This window comes from Prorops nasuta, unplaced genomic scaffold (assembly GCF_024137725.1).
Source record: "Prorops nasuta isolate Cenicafe-Biocafe unplaced genomic scaffold, Cenicafe_Pnas_1.2 PNAS00033, whole genome shotgun sequence".
Lineage (NCBI taxonomy): Eukaryota > Metazoa > Arthropoda > Insecta > Hymenoptera > Bethylidae > Prorops > Prorops nasuta.
In genome coordinates, this window is record NW_027116830.1 from 1,782,485 (window position 1) to 1,802,444 (window position 19,960).

General features: G+C 31.6%; 1 protein-coding gene across 5 annotated transcripts; it reads right to left on the bottom strand.

Moving 5' to 3' along the window:
• Positions 1–55: 55 nt before the first annotated feature.
• MRP (Multidrug-Resistance like Protein 1) lies at positions 56–17,633 on the bottom strand. 5 transcript variants are annotated; one of them, XM_066743275.1, is made up of 21 exons: positions 17,004–17,633; positions 16,425–16,724; positions 16,199–16,336; positions 16,007–16,120; positions 15,728–15,927; positions 15,599–15,619; positions 15,324–15,509; positions 14,602–15,235; positions 14,300–14,531; positions 14,034–14,230; positions 13,455–13,956; positions 10,579–10,756; positions 10,383–10,509; positions 10,076–10,295; positions 5,881–6,101; positions 4,480–4,660; positions 4,279–4,387; positions 4,082–4,208; positions 3,470–3,992; positions 3,140–3,386; positions 56–3,059 (listed from the first exon to the last, which is right to left on the bottom strand). In XM_066743275.1, the coding sequence occupies exons 1-21, from the start codon at positions 17,046–17,048 to the stop codon at positions 2,945–2,947; spliced, it is 4,617 nt and encodes a 1,538-aa protein (XP_066599372.1). In that variant the 5' UTR covers positions 17,049–17,633; the 3' UTR covers positions 56–2,944. The 5 variants fall into 5 exon arrangements, with proteins under 5 accessions (XP_066599372.1, XP_066599374.1, XP_066599371.1 ...); XM_066743277.1 differs by lacking the exon at positions 5,881–6,101 and adding an exon at positions 7,123–7,343; XM_066743274.1 differs by lacking the exon at positions 5,881–6,101 and adding an exon at positions 8,178–8,398.
• Between the last annotated feature and the right edge of the window lie 2,327 nt (positions 17,634–19,960).

Consider the following 19,960-nt stretch of genomic DNA (forward strand, 5'->3'; position numbering starts at 1 on the left):
TAACGTGCAAATTAATGCTATTGAGCATTGAATATTATTAAACCATAATTGTAATAATAATAAATTGCTTTAATTATATCCGTTTAAAGAAAAAACCTATTTCTTATCTACAATTAATTTTAATTAAATTGCGAAAAACTGTAATTCTACTCAATTGATGCCATATTAGGGCAAGTTTCTAAATTGTAGATGCATTTGTTAAATTTATATATTTATATTAGTACTGAACAGTCTTATGACTTTATACTTTATGATTTAAATTTTTAGCATTTCCGAATAATTGCAATAAAAGTCTGTATATAATAGCGAAAGAGATAAAAAGAATATAAATTTAGAAAATATTGGACAGTACCTATCACTATTAAACACAAAATATCTTGAAAAATTGTGTTTAGTGAATACAAATACGAAAGCTGTGGAGAAGTCCTAAAAGTGACTTGAAAAAATAAATAAAACTTTTAAAGAATAAAAATTGTCTATAAAATTTTGACAAAATTGTATTACATTCAAGTTCAACTACAAGTAGAGAAGTTTATGGAGTGAGTATAAGATTATTAACATAAACTGCTCTTAAGATTACTTTAATAATCTTACAGCAATTTTAAGATACCTTAACAGCACATTTCCCACAAGATTCAATAATGATATCATTTTCGATCAAATGAATTCATTTTAAATTCTTTTAGAATAAATGTGCTATGGGGTATAGCCTCCGTATATATAAAACGTTATAATAGTAACCAATGAAAAATATCCCATTTTATTATTTCGGCAAATGTATGCACAATTTTCCACAGAAACAATTCGAAACTGCATACAAATAAAGTTTTACTGAATGGCTGTTTCACCAATCAGACGAAAGAGACCCTTAAGGAATTAAAACTTGAATGCAGATACTGATTTATGAATAAATTCATCTAAATATTATTTACTTTAAAGAGCGTTATACCTTTCTTCAATCTGTTCCACATTACAATAGTATCTTTCATTCCAGGTAAGTATGAAGAAGTAAATCTACAGTAAAAAAACGCGAATTCTTTCATGCAACAAAAAATATGATAAATAATTTTTCTTTCAATAATCCTTGTTTCCTAATAACGTACAATAAGCACATGGCATGATACATTTTTTAACGAAAGTATGTTTAGTTTTTTAAGTTCGCTATAATTAATAAGTAACATTGTTGTATTGTATAGTAATTTAATATTATAAATGAAATTATATAATAATGATTGTAACATTAATACAATATTATTTAATATAATATGATATATTATAGTAACTTGTATCCTACTTAGCAAGTTTAGAACAAAAGGAGTTACTGACAATTTCATTGAATTCTAGAACCGATGATTACAACATTAATTTATCATTCCTATAAAAAGGCACTTTTTCCTTTTCACGTATTTTCCGACGTACATATGCAGCGTGAAATTCTCACTATATGCCATACATACATTTCAGTGTATATATTTACATATATATATGAAAATTTTGTTAAAAAAAACCCACTCGCTTTTATAGTGGTAAAATTGAACGTTTCTTGCGAATGTCATCCCTTTTGTTTCTGTAATTTGTTTTATTGTTTATTTTTATAATTCGGTATATTAACCGCAGGCAAGCATATATTATTAAAAGAAATGTATCGATTAAAAATATTCGGAGAGAATATATATAATTTCATCATCACAGTCAGTGCTTAGAATTCGGGGAAGGAATTCTTATAATGGAAGCTGCTGTTGTTAGCGAGGAATAGCACAATTCTAATTTCTGTTAACACTGTACACTATACAAGAGCTCTCTAAGAAGAGAAATTTATGCATACGCTCTTGTAAAAACAATAAAATTCATTTTTAATGCTTTATAAATTATTGCTTTTGTTTCATTGCTAATATAATTTGCTAATAATTGTGTGATCAGAAAATTTAAATAACATATTTTTATTAAATAGAGTATGAGATGAATTATTTTGTATCAGTTATTAAAGATTTAAAATTTAATGTGTATTTGTGTGACTGTGTGCATATACTGCATTATTACATTTATGTATCAATATAATGGAAAATTGTTTATACATCTTCCTTACCGATGCATTTGTAAGTGCAACTTTCACTGGTGCACATTTTAAATTTATGTTAGGTTTACTTACGGCCGTCCAAAATACTAAGTAAAGAACAATGAATATCTATGAATGAAAAATTAATTTATGTGATGTAAAGTGGTTGAGTGTTGAAAAAATTGGCATCAAACTTTTGGCTCATCTAAATATTGAATTTTACCTATACCGTGTATAGTCTTCCCCGTCGAGGTGGCTAAGCAAGCGGCATATAATATTAATCAGTTTACAAAAGTACTGTTAAACTTAATAAATATTCAAGAATGACTTATTGCATAAAAATACATCAAGTAACAAACATCTTATTCTTCCAAGAGCATAAATATGAAATACTTTTTCCTAATTGTCTATTCGTTACACGTCTATCTACATTAGAAGTTTCAAAGATTCATGAAATTAAGAGATACAAAGAATAATAAATAATACTAAATGGCAGAAATAATAATTGACGTACTTGACATAACTCAAACAGAAACAAAGGTTACATATGCATCTTCTCTAAAAAATTGATCTTACTAAGCACATAACACGTCGCTAAAAATGGCAGTTGTTTCAAATTGCAGATATCTGTGCTGTTTAAACTTTGAAATAAATTTTTCGTAATGAATACAATCGATAATTAATAAGGAACAATCATGTTATTTTTTATATTTATAAAGAATTTTTCCTTGATCTAATTAATGCGTATGCAAAGCACACTAAATATACTATATTTATAAATTAAATAAGTATTACTATTATGTTCAATAATTATTTTTCTTAGAATTTCCCTGATCATTGCTTTGCCAGACCCATAGCATATAAAATTTGTTTGATATGCATTTATATTTAAGCTACTAGTCCTGCATCTTTAGCCATACTATAGAAGGCAGTAGATGTATTGCGAAGTAACGTCTCCGGTGATTCGTATTCCTTAATAAGTCCCTTATCAAGTACAATAACCCTGAAAATGATTAATTATATTTAAATAGGAATCGAAGCTATTGCGGGAATCCAAAAAATATTTATTATATCAATACACACCTGTCTGAATCTAAGATAGTATTAAGTCTGTGAGCTATGGTAAGAACCGTGCAATCTTTAAATTCTTCTCTGATTGTTCTTTGTATTAAGTCGTCGGTTTCGAGATCGACCGCTGCAGTGGCTTCGTCCAATATAAGTACTTTAGTTTTTCGCAGTAATGCTCTTGCTAAGCAAATTAGCTGCCTCTGGCCTACACTTAAGTTGTCTCCTCCCTCCGATACTTCGTATAAAAGACCATTAGGTAAACCTAAAATGTGAATTGCATAATACTTATTTAATTTAAGAAATGGAATTTTATGATTTCAGTGTAACGATCGATATTGTACATACTCTTGACGAAAATCTTAAGGTGAGCATGCTCCAGAGCTCTCCATACTTCTTCATCCGTATGATGATCGAACGGATCCAAATTCATCCTCAGAGTGCCAGAAAATAAAACAGGATCCTGAGGAATAATAGTTAATTTCGTTCTCAAGGCATGAAGGCCTAATTTCGAGATATCGATATCGTCGATGAAGATCTTTCCATCGGCTGCTTCGATGATTCTGAACAGTGCCAATGTTAATGAGGATTTCCCAGCACCAGTTCTGCCGACTATTCCAACTTTCTCACCGCCATTTACGGTAAAAGTTATTCCACGCAGAACGAGATCAAGCCCTTCCCTGTAACGAACTTTAAACTCTTTGAAACTCACTTGACCTTGAAGGGGCCATTCTTTCGGTGGCGTTGTATTAGCTATTTCCCAAGGTGCTTCTTGAGGCGTCTCCCCATATTCCTTTATTCTCTCCACAGCTACGATATTTGTTTCGACGTCAGAAGTCATTCGTACCAACCAATTAAGCGTTTGAGTAATCTACATGTAATTAAAAATAATAAATATCGAAATTAATTTGACTAAGATCTATATAATACCGTTTTAAATGCAATAAAAAAATAACTTACCTGTAAGGCATAACTGACAGATAATCCTACAATGCCTGACCTCATTGTGTCCCTTCCTAATACAGCAAAAAGAGCAGCAAAGAAGATGATCAAATTCCCAATCATCTCTAGTCGTATTGCCAGCCATCTAAATGAAAAATATTCAATTATCAAATCTACTATTTAAATATCACATGAAATAAAATAATTGAACAAACCTATTTGCTATTAAGCTAGGATAATAACAAACTTGGTTCAGATCCACTTTGTTTTCAGATTCTAATATAAACCTCTCCTGCACGTTGTAAGCACGTATCGTTTGAGCACCTGTTATTAAATTATAAGAAAATTAATTACAGTAAAAAATTCGTTGTAAATAATAATAGTAAAATTAACGTCTATTACAATATTCAGCTTACCAGTGACAGATTCACTAAAATGTGAATAAATAGGAGACCTCGAAACGGACTCTAAACGTTTCAGCTGTCTCGAAGAAGCAACGTAAAAACGTTGTATGAAATAATAAAGTACTCCTATGGGTATAATGACCACGATAAACACAGGTGTACTGAAACTAATAACTACCAAAGTAGCTATGACCTGCAAAACAAATGATTGGATGCTTTAAGTAGATAATATTTCATTTTGTTTGCTAATCTAAACAATTAGTTGATTAGTGTATAAATAAATTTATGGCAAAAAAGTGCAAGGAAGCCAAGTAACTATAGTGTTAATCATATAACAGTAATTTATGTATGAGTATTTCAAAGTTAGTATATAGAATCAATTGAGTAAACACAATTTGTACAGATTTACAGTTAGTATGCATGCATTTGAGTAAAAAGCGCACCCATGTTAATCCTTTAACGAATACACCTATAGCCCGGAACAAAACCCAAATGACCAATCCGAATTTTTCCTAGGCCCACCAACATGTACCATGTACGATCATTTTATCCTACTTTGATAATACTGGACACGTGTTATTGCACAAGGACACTTTTTAAATTAATTTCACTACTAAAGTCTATAAATATATATAAATGAATGATGTAAAGTTTACAACGAATTCGGACACAATTATACATTACACCTTTGCAACGTCATTTGTTATCAGTATAAGCTGGATTGCTCGGCACAGTAGCAATATCTCCGTCCGACATTATTTTATCTTAGAATGACGGGATTTGATTTAAACGGATCAAATACGAGTAAATTATACGGTTAAAAGTTTTCATTATTATCAGTAGCAAGCATGTCTCATCATCCATCATGATTCATGCAACTATATTGAATCTCAAATCCACGTTTTTATTATAGGAACGCGAATATTATACAGAGCGAGGCAATTAATATTCCCTAAAGCCAGAACGTAAAAATTCCTTTAGACTCGTAGGTGTAAGAAATATCATTTTTTGTATAAGACTTTTCTGAATAGAAATAAAAAATAATTTCTATAAAGTCCTATAACAAGAACTGATTTCTTATAGTAACGAAGATACACGCACGGTTATGTGTATGCTCTAGGGTGCCTCAAATGTCTCACCCTGTATATTACACAGGAAGGTATATTTACATAAAATAAATTCCTCCATTTCAAAGCACGAACATCGCCTCCAAAAGAAAGTTAAATTGCACAAATATATTGAAAATGGAGTAGAGCAAGAATAGTATAAAGTTGGTGTTCGTATTTTGATATGACTGTTACATTTTGATATAATTGAATGAAAAGTTGTAGCCTGCATAGGTCTATGTAGCAAGACCGAAATTATTATAACCAGGTCAGGCTGATTAAGTTGGTTTTCTTGGTAAGAAATTACCTCGAACAGGCAATAGATGCTATCGGAAATTTGCTGAGGAAGAGATGTATCCAGTACGTCGACGTCTTTAGCAAACCTGGCGATAATACGACCGGTTGGGGTCGTATCAAAGAAGGTCAACGGGGCACGCATCATAGCCCTCAGCATCACTATATGCATCTGGCGAGCAGCCAGCCAACAACCCAGCTGAGGTACCAGATCGCATAAAAAACTCGTAACCGCTACAACAACACCAGATACAGACGCCTTTCATTGTCTCATTCTTTTACAAAACTCAGCAAAAGCCTAAGCACAACATTTTTTCGTTCTTTCTCTTCCCACGTCCATCGATGCTTTCATAAATTTTCTATCGTGTAATTTTCCAATAAAGCCTTCTCACCGGTCTGGAAGCTGCTCCAAGTAAAGCTTTTAACTGCCATTAAAAATATTCATGTGACATTCATTGTGCTTGTATTGGATGTTCATGGATTATGACTCATGAATATTGTCAGCCTTACGTGGAGCAGTTGCCTTTTTTATGTTAGACAAGAGGGTGAAGTTTGCTGTGGCATGCCAATCATGAATGTCAAGTACATGATGTTCATAAGCGAGTGGTCTATTTACAGAAGGTGTTCAGAGAGAAGAAAGACAGAGGAAAACAATATGCAGGCAAGCATATTTAAATAGGCACTTCAAGCATTAGTACATACTACCTTATTACATGAATGTTTTGTATAATTGTGTCCATTACCTTATCTAGCAAACACTTTTATTGCTTTTTTACTCAACAATCTTTGTAATTTAAGGCTTCAGACACAACGCAAATTTAACTATAACTCACGAAAATTCCACCAAGCATAAATAAAACAGATATGACAACTTATTCTGTAATTAGTGGCAGATGTAATGCAAGGCAATGCAAAGCACTTCTACCTTGAACGAGAGTCAATCTGAGCCTACCTCGAAAGATCCGAGGTATTGCTACAGTTTGAGTTGAAACAAGCAGTACAAAAAATAATTAAATGACATTGAACAATAGTAAGGTTAAATAGCAACTTTTATCCAACAATAGAAAAATACAACTACTTTAAAGCTCAAAAACAAAAATTTGCAAGAATTTTCCAAATTTATGACATTATTATGGGTAATAAGAATTTTTCTTTTTTTTTAAAGATATATAAAAATTTTAAGTCAGGAGTATCATTGGATTTTGTTGTTACACAATTTATGCCATTTAAAAGCAGAAATTACTCAAATTCATACCGAACGCAAAGAAGATATCCACAATTGTAGAATCTGTGGTAGAACATTATCGATAACATCAGTGTCTTTGCCAAATCGACTAAGAATTCGACCAGTCGGAGTTGTGTCGAAAAATGACATAGGATTACGAAGAATATTCTTCAAAGTAATTTGAAAAAGTCGCACAGAACTTCTAATCATGCCTTTTGTCAATATGAACCATATTCCAATAACGGTTAGGCCTACAATGTTTCAAAAATTAAAACTACTTTCTTTTAGACTACCTTAAACTTAAAGATTGCCCTTTACTTTTAAAAACAAAGATTATAGATATTTATAAAACTTATATTAATCTAATTCTGATATTACTACAAATTAAAGAGAGCACATATATTTTAAATCAAAATGGCCATGTTTTGTCCCAAAATAACTTATCTCCTTTTAATTAAAACTGGAAAATTAATATAGTAGTTACAAATTGCTCGATTTATTGAAATTAAGGGTTGGTGGGTTGTTTTTAATACGCACGTGTGTCTGAAGTGATATTATAGTCTAAACTCTTATTTTTAGATCTTGATCGCATAACATCTCACTGCTTGTTAAGAAGAATGGACAAGTATTGCAATACTACATGACTTAAAATTACAAATGTAACTCTTTTGGTGACCATATTAATATGTGCTATTATAATCAATTATGATATCTACTGTCCATGCCAATTGTAAAATGTTAGTGATGCACTAAAATTTCTGCCCGATAATCTATCAATAGACATTTTATTGGAATATTCTTGATATTGTGCTAAAAGCTGGCAAGCAGTTGATATATAGCTCTTCTAATTTTCGTAGTCTATTAAGAAATTGCAGGGCAGGCATCTCATGATTCCTTGATTAAATAAATGAAGTAGATGAAATCTAATGTGGACCCTTTGTCCTTTAAAGTTAAATGCATTCCATACTTGGAGTACCCATTGGTGGACCACGATATTCGTTACATGGTTCATTAAGCAACACAGGTGTAAGGTTAACGAATTAATTCATCTACTAGTAGTGAGATTAATTCTAAATCTCACATACCGATGCTAGGCAAAATAACCAGGCTCTAATGTTCGGTGGTAAAACGTTGTCTACAATGTCAATGTCCTTCCCAAAACGATTTAATAGTCTGCCTGATGGCGTGGTGTCAAAGAATCCGACAGGTGATCGCAGTGTGGTAAATAATAATTGTGAATGCATCAATTTGCTGCTCCGAATACAACCGACAACCAATGCCAGTTGTGATAGCATCACAAAAATTGCTGAAATCCAGTTTAAACTTGATGTAACCATTTAATTCATTTAGCAAATATGTGAAATACATATACTCTGGACGTGTTCCGTTATTACTGCAAGTAAGCTGCAAGTGCCGAGAGTCTATATTTAAGTAACACAACTTATAGAAATTTAGTACTTGCAGCTTACTTGCAGTAATAACGGAAAACGGCTTCTATAGCATAAATAAAACACACTCTGCGCGTAATACACGTTTTTTCTCACTTTACTTTTATCTTTAAATCAAAGCACTGCTGATTAAATAGCTTCAACAAAATTAATATAAAAAAATTAAAAGTTTTATTTATAATATACAATGTGTCATTTAAACAAAGACTAATCCTGGAATCATGTACGTGTGAGATTGGATTAAACCAAAAAGCTCTATTATCATTTTCATATATCTGTTCGACATTTCTTTGGGCTACCAAAAACAAATGCATATTTTCTTTATTGCCGAAGAATAGTTATAAAATATGAGATTGATTAACCTTTATACAAATACGTAAACTGGATAATACGAAAGAGATTATCCAACTATGGTATGGCGTCCCTTAATAATTTTCTGGCCGTTATTCAGATGACACTCTGTATATTCGCGGTAAATTCAGCACAAAGAATTAGTAAACGTTGTTTAAAAGAAAATTACGAATTTATACACGTCGATCACTGACTATCTACAACATAGCTAACGTTTATCACAACATTAACGACACATTCTTTTCATGCAAACTTCTAACCAGATATTTTTGTAATTTCTTCTGTATAAGGATTATTTTTTATAGCAGCATAAACTTTATTTTGTTTTTAAAATTTCATAGTTTTTGTTGTTGTAATAAAAATAATGTAAATATTTTATCTGATTTTTAAATAGGTGTGCTATCCCCTTTCTACTATATATGTAGGTACTAAATATGGTAAAAAATATTTAGCTACTCCATGCTAAAATATAACCATGTAACAAGATAAATTCTAATCCTAAACTGAAAAGATTAAATATGTCAGATAACGATATAAAAAAAAACGATCATGCGAATCAGATGAAATAAAATCATGATTATTATTGTTTTTTAATGTGCTAACTAATATTCATGGTGCTTGAAAAAGTTTACAATAAAGCATAATTATTGTTACAGTGTAGTACATAGTATAATTTATAAATGCTTCATTGTTATTATAATCGACACAGCAAACTACACTCCCTCCAACTCTATTTAAAATGTTTGAGTTAAATTTTTTTTTAGTAAATATAACAAATGGTTTTAACTATGGTTAATGTATGGCAAAGCTGTCGTTAAATTTGTTTATGAATGAAATGCAAACGCCTTCGAAAATGTATATTATACTATTCCTAGTTCAAATTTGATTCTGTGCAAAAATGTAAATACCCCAACAATAAAAAGAGATATGATCTTTTAAAAAAAGTTTTGATCATTTTTATAATTGGCCATCAATCTGTACATGTATATACATATAATCTTGTAATTTTCAACAGACCTGCACAGTTTGTAAAATCTCGATTATAGTAAGCTTTCGCCTTAAAAATATTATTCATCGAAAAAAAAAATAAAATAAAAAAAAACAATAAACAAGTATATAGCCTAACTATGCATCGATGCCATGAGATTACTTATAGTTAATAAAAACAAACTTTGAATTCATACCTTGTCCAAGGCCAAGCGCGCCGTATACTCCAAGATACATATCACGCTTAGCTGCATCTGCGGTACCGTTTACGACTGTTGTATTATCATTAGACCAAACACTAAGCCACACGTTGGAACCTATACTGAATGACTGGTAAATTCCATTTATGACAATGGTTGAAATCGACAAAAACCATCCTATAGATCTGAAGTAGTGTGAATACACTCGCCATTTTACCTTATCAAAATGAACGGAGGAAATTCTTAATTTGTTGAATCCTGCAGTTATAAGCATAAATAGATAATACTCTATTTTTTAACTTACACTTCCGGTTTCTGCTTTCTCTACTTCTATTAATTTTTCTCCTATTTTCGATTGTATCTGCTCTTTCTCTTTGATACTATTGCTGCGTACAAAATTTTCCGATTGTTGGCTATCCGTTGAATATTGTCTGAAATTTTTTATTTTAGTAATGAAAATATAATTATATACATTTTATATAAAACAAGAAATATTTTACCTTTTAAGAGATCCATTGATAGACTTTTTATCTGCTGTAGAGCCAGAATCGCTCTGCGACTCTGATATTCTCGATCTTCCTCGTGTTAATTTTTGCTGTAATTCATCCGCACCTATTGTTGATTCTAGTTGCTGCTTGATTTCAGTGAGGTCTCCGTCCGAGTCTTCATCAGCATGCACTGTTTTGAATCACCAGATTTGAATTAAATTATTTATTACGATTATTTCGATAACGCGTAATAAAAACATTATTTCAAGTATTTATCAAGAAACAGGATTGTATAAATAAACTAGTTGGAAGTAATATAGAAGAGCATATACAAGTAGTACAAATTAGATATTTTTAGCTTTTTTCTATCAACATTTACATAACATTTTTAAACCGTGCAATATTTTGTTTGTTGTAGCTATTCCAAATTGAGAACTCATAAAAATAAAACAATAGGTATGTTATTCTTTTTCTACGTTTTCTATATCTAAACATAACGAGTGCAATCCTACTTTAAGTATAATAAAATGTAGCGACTGCAAATTTATTTAGCAAGGGAAACGCGAAAGTGTAGAAAAGTCATAAAGGTATTAAGTTACTTCAACTACTTCATGATATACCGTACGCAGCTATAATTGCTATTAAGAAGCAATATAAAATGCGATTTGTTATGTTAATTTTAATTCAATTATATACTTATTAACATTTCAAGAAATATAATATTTAAATATACAGGGTGTAACGAAACGACCGCCTTTTCTCGTAACTGGAGGTTCGGGGTGACCATCCAAATGCACGTGTAAAATTTTGTTCGAATCGTTCAAGGGGTTTAAAAGTTATTTCCATTTAAAACTCACCCTTTTTCGGTCCTTTTCGAACGACTTTAACTGTGCATAATAAAGTGGAGAAAGTGAAATAACAATTGACGAACACCCCACTAGAATGTAAAAATTATCGATCGCGCGCGATAATACATTTGCTATTTATTTCATTAATTTGGCTATTAGATTAATTTTAAAAATAGCAAAATCCTTTTCATTACAATTCCAAATCAATTCAATACAAGTATCATTGACTGAATTGATGGAAAGAGGGAGAAGATAGAATGAAAAGGAAAGTATCAAAAGCTAAGATGTCACGCGACTGCACTGATAATTTAATAGGAAACACATCAAGGCATTTTCTTTCTACAAACGAAGGTAAAAAGAATTATTTAAAATCAATTCATTGATGATAGAAAAAATTAAACTTACCCATTATTGTTCTCCAAGTTCCTTTACACCGAAGTTTTTGAAAAAGCTTCAAACTGGCTCCTCGATGATTTCCAGAATGCACACTTTCATTGATTTTGCATTTAAGAACTCGCGAATTTAAGCAAATTAGGTGTTAACCTACGTTTCTTCAAAACACCGGTTAATTTGACACTTTTTGAACTGTTTGAAGTAGGCTGAAAAGAGAGACACAGAGAGATAGAATAATCAATAATTCGTTTCGACCACTCTTAATCACCCTACTTCAAACAGTTCAAAAGTGTCAAATTCTCCAGTGTTTTGAAGAAACGTAGGTTAATACCTAATTTGTTTAAATTCACAAGTGTTTAAATGCAAAATCAATGATAGTGTGCTTTCTGGAAATCATCGAGGAGCCAGTATGAAGCTTTTTCAAAAACTTCGATTTAAAGGAACTTGCAGAACATTTAATGGGTGAGTTTAGTTTTCTCCTTCATCAATGTATTGATTTTGAATCATTCCCTTTAGCTTCGTTAGTAGAAAGAGAATGCCCTCATGCATTGTCTATTAAGTTATCATTGCGCTCGCGCGATATCTTAGCTTTTGATACTTTCCTTTACATTGCGTCAACTCGCTCTTTCCATCAAATCAGTCAATGATGCTTGTACTGAATTGAATTGGAATTGTAATATAAAGGATTTTGTTATTTTTAAAATTAATCTAATAGCCAGATTAAAGAATTAAATAGCAAAAGTATTACCGCACGCGATCGATAATTTTAACATTCTAGCTGGGTGCTCATCAATTGTTTTTCACTTTCTCCACTTTCCATTATGCAGTTAAAGTCGTTCGAAAAGGACTGAAAAAGGGTGATTTTTAAATAGAAATAACTTTTAAACCTCTTGAACGATTCGAACGAAATTTTACACGTGCATTCAGTTTGTCACCCCGAACCTCCAGTTACGAGAAAAGGCGGTCGTTTCGTTACACCCTGTATACCATTAAAATATTTTCATTTGGATCACAAAATGCTTGTGTGAGTACCTTATTTATTACTTATATTTTTCCCATTTCATAGCTACTAATAAAAATATTTATTTAACACTATAGCTGTCATTCACAAGGCAGATAACCGGTTTCAAATGTATACAAACGTGTATAAAAGATTGTCAGTATGGTTAGTGTGTTAATAAGAAAATTTACTTCTTATCATATCGCTTGTCGATAAATATCTCCAATAATTATCAATTATCTAAACGACAATTTATGATACAAGCACAAACTAGTATGTGTAGCATTTGATATTTGTCAACATATAAGTACTTTCAACTTTCTTCTTTGCGAAGATTTATATTATTACACTTACTTCAAACCAATTATAGAAATTATAAGTAACAAAAAAAAGATCTAATCTAATTTTCTTCTGCATTCAAACAAAACAAAATATGCAAAGCAGGTACCCCATATCACTTATATATACGCCGTTTAATGCAAAAAGATTGGTTGCAAAACTTTCAAATTTACAAAATAGGCGAATGAATTTTAATTACTTTTTCTCTAACTTACGATTTCCAACTTATTCCCATGAAAGAATATAACTGTTTATTAACAATGAATAGAGACTTATATGATACGAATTTAACTGGAATTGATAAGTACCTTCTTGGAGATGTTGCACGAGGAATTCAGCGAATGCACCGCGTTTTTCCAACAATTGTTTATACGTTCCATTTTCCGTTATCTCGCCGTCTTTCAAAACGATAATGTTGTCGACCTCTGGTAGATATGTTATACCATGAGTAACAAGAATTTTGGTTTTCTTCTTTAATAGACCAGTGGAGCCGATGACATTGTCAAAAATATGCTTTCCAACGTGAGAGTCAACGGCGCTTAGAGGATCATCCAAAAAGTAAACGTCAGAGTCATTATAAACAGCTCTGGCCAGTGCTACTCTCTGTTTCTGTCCACCTGATAAATTTATTCCCTTTTCTCCAATTTCTGTTTGATCACCAGCTGGTAGCATTTTCAAGTCTGGACTAAGAGCACAGGCTTCGATGACGCGGTTGTATAAACTTTTATTCATCGGTTTGCCAAATAATACATTGTCTTGCAGAGTTGCATTTTGTATCCAAGCTTGTTGAGATACATACGCGATGGAACCCTACAATATAAAATTTATTATAAGCACCTAATTAAGCGAACTACAATTATGCAATTGACGATTCAACTCAAACTCACTTTTGTATTAACTCTTCCACTCAATTTTTCCATTTCTCCAAGAAGGGCAGATATCATCGAGCTTTTTCCAGATCCTACAGTACCTACCACTGCTACCAGTTGACCTTGCTCAACTTGTAAATGAATATTTCGTAGTGTAGGCTTTTCAATTTCCGGATCCCATGTAAAATTGCCATTTTCTATCACCAAAGGATATGCTATAAATACAATTAAAATAATTATTAGAAATAGTCAGACTTAAAGTGAAAAAAATGACTACGTCGTACCTTCAGATGGATCATGCTGCACATTATTTGGGTCCAGGTCTTCAGCATTCATAAACTTATTAATACGTTTGACAGAAACATATGCTTGAACAATATTCCCTATCATCATTGGCAGCATGGATAGGGGAAATCGTAAAATATTGAATAGACTGAGAGACACAAAAGCTGTTGTACTGTTCAGAACATTTGCATCATCGATAAGAATATATGTGGCAAATGAAACTAAGGATACCTAAATAAAGAAGAATCAAGATTAAAGATTGAAAGATCATTCATTCTTTTCATTTAAAGAAGTGATTTACCAAAAATGGAGCACAAGACCATATAAAACTAGTTCCTGCATTTAAGTACGCAGCTTCTTTCAAAACTTGAATTTCTTTTTTTCTAATTTTTAGAATTTGTTGTTCAAAAGATGGTTCCCATGCATAAAGTTTAAGCACTTTAATACCATTAAGTACTTCATTCATTAATTTTACTCTTTCATCTTTACTCTTCATTTGACGAATTTGTAGAGTTTTCACTTTGTTTGCTATCAATGCATTTACAGGAATAAGAATTATCATTACAGCTACTCCAGCAAGTACAGCAGGGCCAAGTATTTCCCATAAGAAATAAAGCGCTAAAGCTATTTGTAATGGAGCTGACCAAATCATGTTAATATAAGCCGTTAAATCCATAAATCTTTGAGCATCAACTGACATTAAATTCACTATTTCACCGACTGTAGATTCTTTCCTAGCGGTATTTGACATTCTTAACGCTTTTCGATAAATAGCAGCTATGAGTGCTGTTCTTATACGTAACCCTACTAAGAGCATACGTTGAAAATATTGAGACAAAATTAGAGTTTGCAAAGTTGCAGTAAGTAATAACAAAATTGTATAAAAATAGCCTTTCCACATTGGTTCATCTCCCTCAACAAAGCTGATAAGCAGTCTGAAAACAATGAAAAATCTTTTTAGCCTCACTCTTACTGTGTTTATTAAGTAAATGATTTAAATTAAATTGATGAAATGATGCCTACTTTAATATTTGTGGGCTTACAAAAGTTAAAATATCTTGAACTGCTTTAAGTACACAGCCAAATAAGAATGTTGGACCAAAAGCTTTACACAATGGTGGCAATATTGAAGTTTCTTTCTTTTTACGTCCATTATTAAAATCCACTTGACCAGATGCTTTTCTGAATGATGCTTTTGCATTTTGAATGCTGAAAATATTGTACTTATTAGTTATATTGTATAAAAATTATTTTATTTAAAACTTGTGGAGGAGAAGCCTGGTACCCCCCACTCTCACCTAATGTAAGTCCAAAGCAGCCTTGTTAGCAAAAAAGATTAAATATCTGGTTACATACAATTTTAAACTTCTACTTCTAAAAATTATATAAAGAACTAAATATTTGTCCTGCTAAAAAATTAGACTTACGTTTCTCCTTTTTTTACATTTTTATTCCAGTATTTATCAAACTTTGGCACAATTTCAGTAGCAGTATCTTCTGGATTCATAGACCATAGATCTGATGACTCTAAAGGCTTTCTGAATCCTTTCCATGCTAAAGAATCAAACCATGTAAATAAAATTCTAGATGGATAAGATGCAGCTTGTTCGGGACAAGGTCTTTCAACCTACAAATCAAAAGGAGTATTAATCAATAGTCCCATGGACTACTAAATTTCTACATTTATATTTTATATTTATTATTACCGGGGGATATTCAGAAAATTTTGGTTCCGCATCCACAAAAAAGTTCAATAGAAACAATATCACTACTACTGGATAATAAACCATATAGGAGATAAATGAATAATTTGATGGTGCCTAAAACAGAATTTTGACTAAATAAATGAGTTTCTTTAATAATATTAATAACAACAAATCTCATGGTCTTCAGCTTACTCCGTTCCACGAAGCTCTAATTAAACTTCTATATTGTACAACGCCACATATCACTAGAAAAAACCAAAATAAAAACAATAATCCAGAAGTTCTCATACCATACTTCTTATTGTAGATTAATAAAGTTGCAGCTAAAGCCTGAAAATAAAATTATCGTAAGGAAACACTATATAACCAAAACAATTATATTAGACCTACATAAGTTTAGTACATTCTGCATACTTACAAAACTAATAATCTTTATAAATGGTGTATAATAATCTACACGGTAGACAATCTCATAAGTATTTGTATGAATTGCTTTTCCTATGTCAATGCAAGAGAGAATAATTAATCCTATTGTAAGAACTTGTTTAGAAACAAATAACCATGTACATGGTATGTTTTTTCTTTTGCTATTTAATAGATAATAAGCCTCCATTGCAGAAAAGGTCCATAAAAAAATGCATGGGACCCATATTAATATGGTTTTTTGGAAACATTCAGTTAGATCTGGATCATCCGTGTTCCATATTAAATCAGTATCCTAAAAATATATACACTTAGTTTATATTCATGTGAAATCAGAGATTATAATAAAAGAATATTGATAAATGTCCAGTCATCCAAGATCAAGATCTCTGTAAAATATATAATCTTGCTATCTTAATAGAAGTACCAAAAAATTGCACTATGATAAAAGTATACAGGATTCTTTTATGATTTATCAGGATATAATAAAAACGAGAAAGTATGATGGAACAATAGAGTTTTGAGAATGAAAAGGACGCAAGATTAAACACGAAGATGACAGTAAAAAACTTACCCAAAATTTGGAACCGCAAAATTGGTCCATAGTTTGATTTTCCATACTGACGCATTTAATGACCCTGTGATCTTCTGTTGATTCTTAATAAGAATACTGGCGAGTTTGGTTTATCAGTAAGTCAACTAAGAATACTATGATGAGTGGATTAAGAAAATATCTATGTTGCGGCTGTCGGGTCAACCTTCTCGTTCCGTTTATTTTTTACTCAACGTGTAATGATTGTTTGTCAAAAAACTTTGATTTTTTCACAGTATTCTCACAACGCTTACACAAGTCCCCGGTAAAAAGGAAGTTACGTTCACTGGGGGAAGAAAATTAAGCACCCTTTCCCAACAGCCGCAGACTGCCGCAGTCGTATCACAGAGATAGAGTGACTGAGACGACTGACTGAGCACTGATGAGTGACGATAATTCTGAATCTCTCAAGTCTCAGCTCTCTAAACTGAACTTTGACTCTCTCATACAGTTGTATCGTTGCATGTATGCTCTCAACCTCAACTTCAACCATTCAACTTTCACAACTGCTCTCAACTAAATAATGTCTGATATAGCGTAACCAAGTGTAAAGTGATTCTTTGATTTACTTTATCACTAATCATATTGCTCTTTAGATGCTTTAAATCTTCACATACACAAATTCACAGTACAACTCTCATACAACTATCGAGTGCTGCACATACACAAGTATGAATGTACATACATACACTGTATTATAACCCCATCTCTCTCTCCCCCGCTTTCCCTCTCTTTCATTCCCTTTCTCTTTCCTACATATATACTACACGCTTGCTGCTTCGCTTGCGCCGTTTGCGCGCGCTTTCTGCTAGCGCCATCCAATCTAAACTAAATATGATCCTCCATCGATACGTTATCAGTCGATATAGCTCTTATTCTATATTTTATTATTATATTTTATACAAACGTCGTAAGATGATTTTGAATTGTATTAACAGCATTAATAGCATTCCAGCACTCTTGCTGTTAGTAACTATAAAATAATGTTTGTTCTTTTTTGTTCTAGCTATACTTAAATCAAATATTAAATAAAAAATGACTAAATAAATAAATGAGTAAATAACGACGTACAATCCCATTGTCATTAAAAAACATTTAGAAAATATTTACAAGAAAATTCGATACGTGTATGGATCATAAAAACAGTCGTCCTTCCTACGCGCCGCTTTCGTGCTAGACAAGTTGAGCTAATTTATGGTTCAAACAATTTGAACGCATTGGAATCTATTTCGTTTAATTAAGAGAATTGTACACAAGTTATACCTTTAGATAATTTTCCTACTCCCAATATACGACTTTCTGTTTTATACAAGTCAATTAGATAATTTATACGATGACTAGAAGGTTCTTAAACAGTAAAATATAAAAGCTGGTATTATTTCCTTTGTTTTCTAAGTTTTACGTTCATGAGATACATATAGCAGTGACTATGATACAGCATATTGCAAGCGATTACATATCTTTTACAATACTTGTGATACTTGAAGAAGAATATTATGCAATTTAATTTAATGCGTGTGAAGTAGAAACAAGTCTCAAACAATTTTTAAAAGAAATACAAGCTGAGGGTCGGGGATTGACCGTTACACTTTCGTACAATATATATAGAACAATGGCATATGAGCAAGAAATGTGAAATTGAGGAAAACGAATTTTAAATTGTAGCGATAATGATAGCACTTACTGAAATATTAGTAACACTTGCCAATATTTATAAAATCTTAAAAATGCAGGTTACTTGTTACTAGCAATTTAATAAATGTTAGTAATAATTTAAATTTTGACATTCAAGGCTAAATGCTTGCTACTGCAGATACAGCATTCTATTACTGTATGGCAAATACAGCGATCTTAAAAATTGAAAGGAGGCACTTCGAGTCTATTAAGGACAGCCATTCGTCACAGTTGTTATATCACACGCTTACTTTTTCACGACCAATTTAATACAATAATTGTATCCATGAGATTTGTGAGCCAACGTTTAAGATGCAACAAAATCTAGTTTATTACTATATGCAGGTCTAGATATTACTCCTTTAATTATGATCGATATAATACAACTTTCCAAAAAATTGATTTTATCAAATATAAGTCAGGAAAAATTCTTCGAATGATGAGAATTTTATTCTTTCCAATTATTCGTTATCTTCGATATAAGATTAGTTTATCATTGTCAATGAATTGTCAAAAATTAATATCATCCTGGCCCGTTCGTAGCGTGAGTCGTAATTTAATTGCTGGATTTAGAATATAATTAATGTGTTAAAAGATAAAATGCGTACGATAATAAAAATTCTTTAATTATCGATTATGCTTATCAAGAGTATCTGTGTCTATAAACCCTGTATTAAGCCGGTGTACATACGTAAGTTCCAACATAGTCCAATGCCTTTTCCATCCATCAGTTCTTGGAAAGCGTTGGAATCGGTGTTTATATTTTGACCGAGCTGCACTATACCCAACAATTTTAAAATTATAACATTAAAGTTAGCATTGGATGGAACTTGCTCCCTCTGAGAGTACATCAAATAAGATGCTCGATCAGAGGTATGGACAGAATTTGTTTTTTAGAGACCCAATATCATCTTCACTAACTGGCATTTTCGACATTTTAACCCTGATCATACTCAGCGTTGTCAAAAACGTTATTAAGTTTCGATGTATATAATATGGAGAAAAACCTTTCCAATTATTTGTGATGGCAAAAACCAATACCAAATATACTAGGGTTTGGTTTATGTTGTCGTTTGTGTGTGTGTGAAATTCGTTCTATGCAGTTCTACACACAGTGTGTGCCGAAAGTCTGGAAACAATCGAGTATAAGCTGAATTATAAAGTCCCACAAATTAAGCTTTTTAATTAAAACAACTAGAAAATGATTATTAGGTCATTTTGATACTTTTACAAAACCGTTTTATGGTTTTGGGAGACCTGCTAAT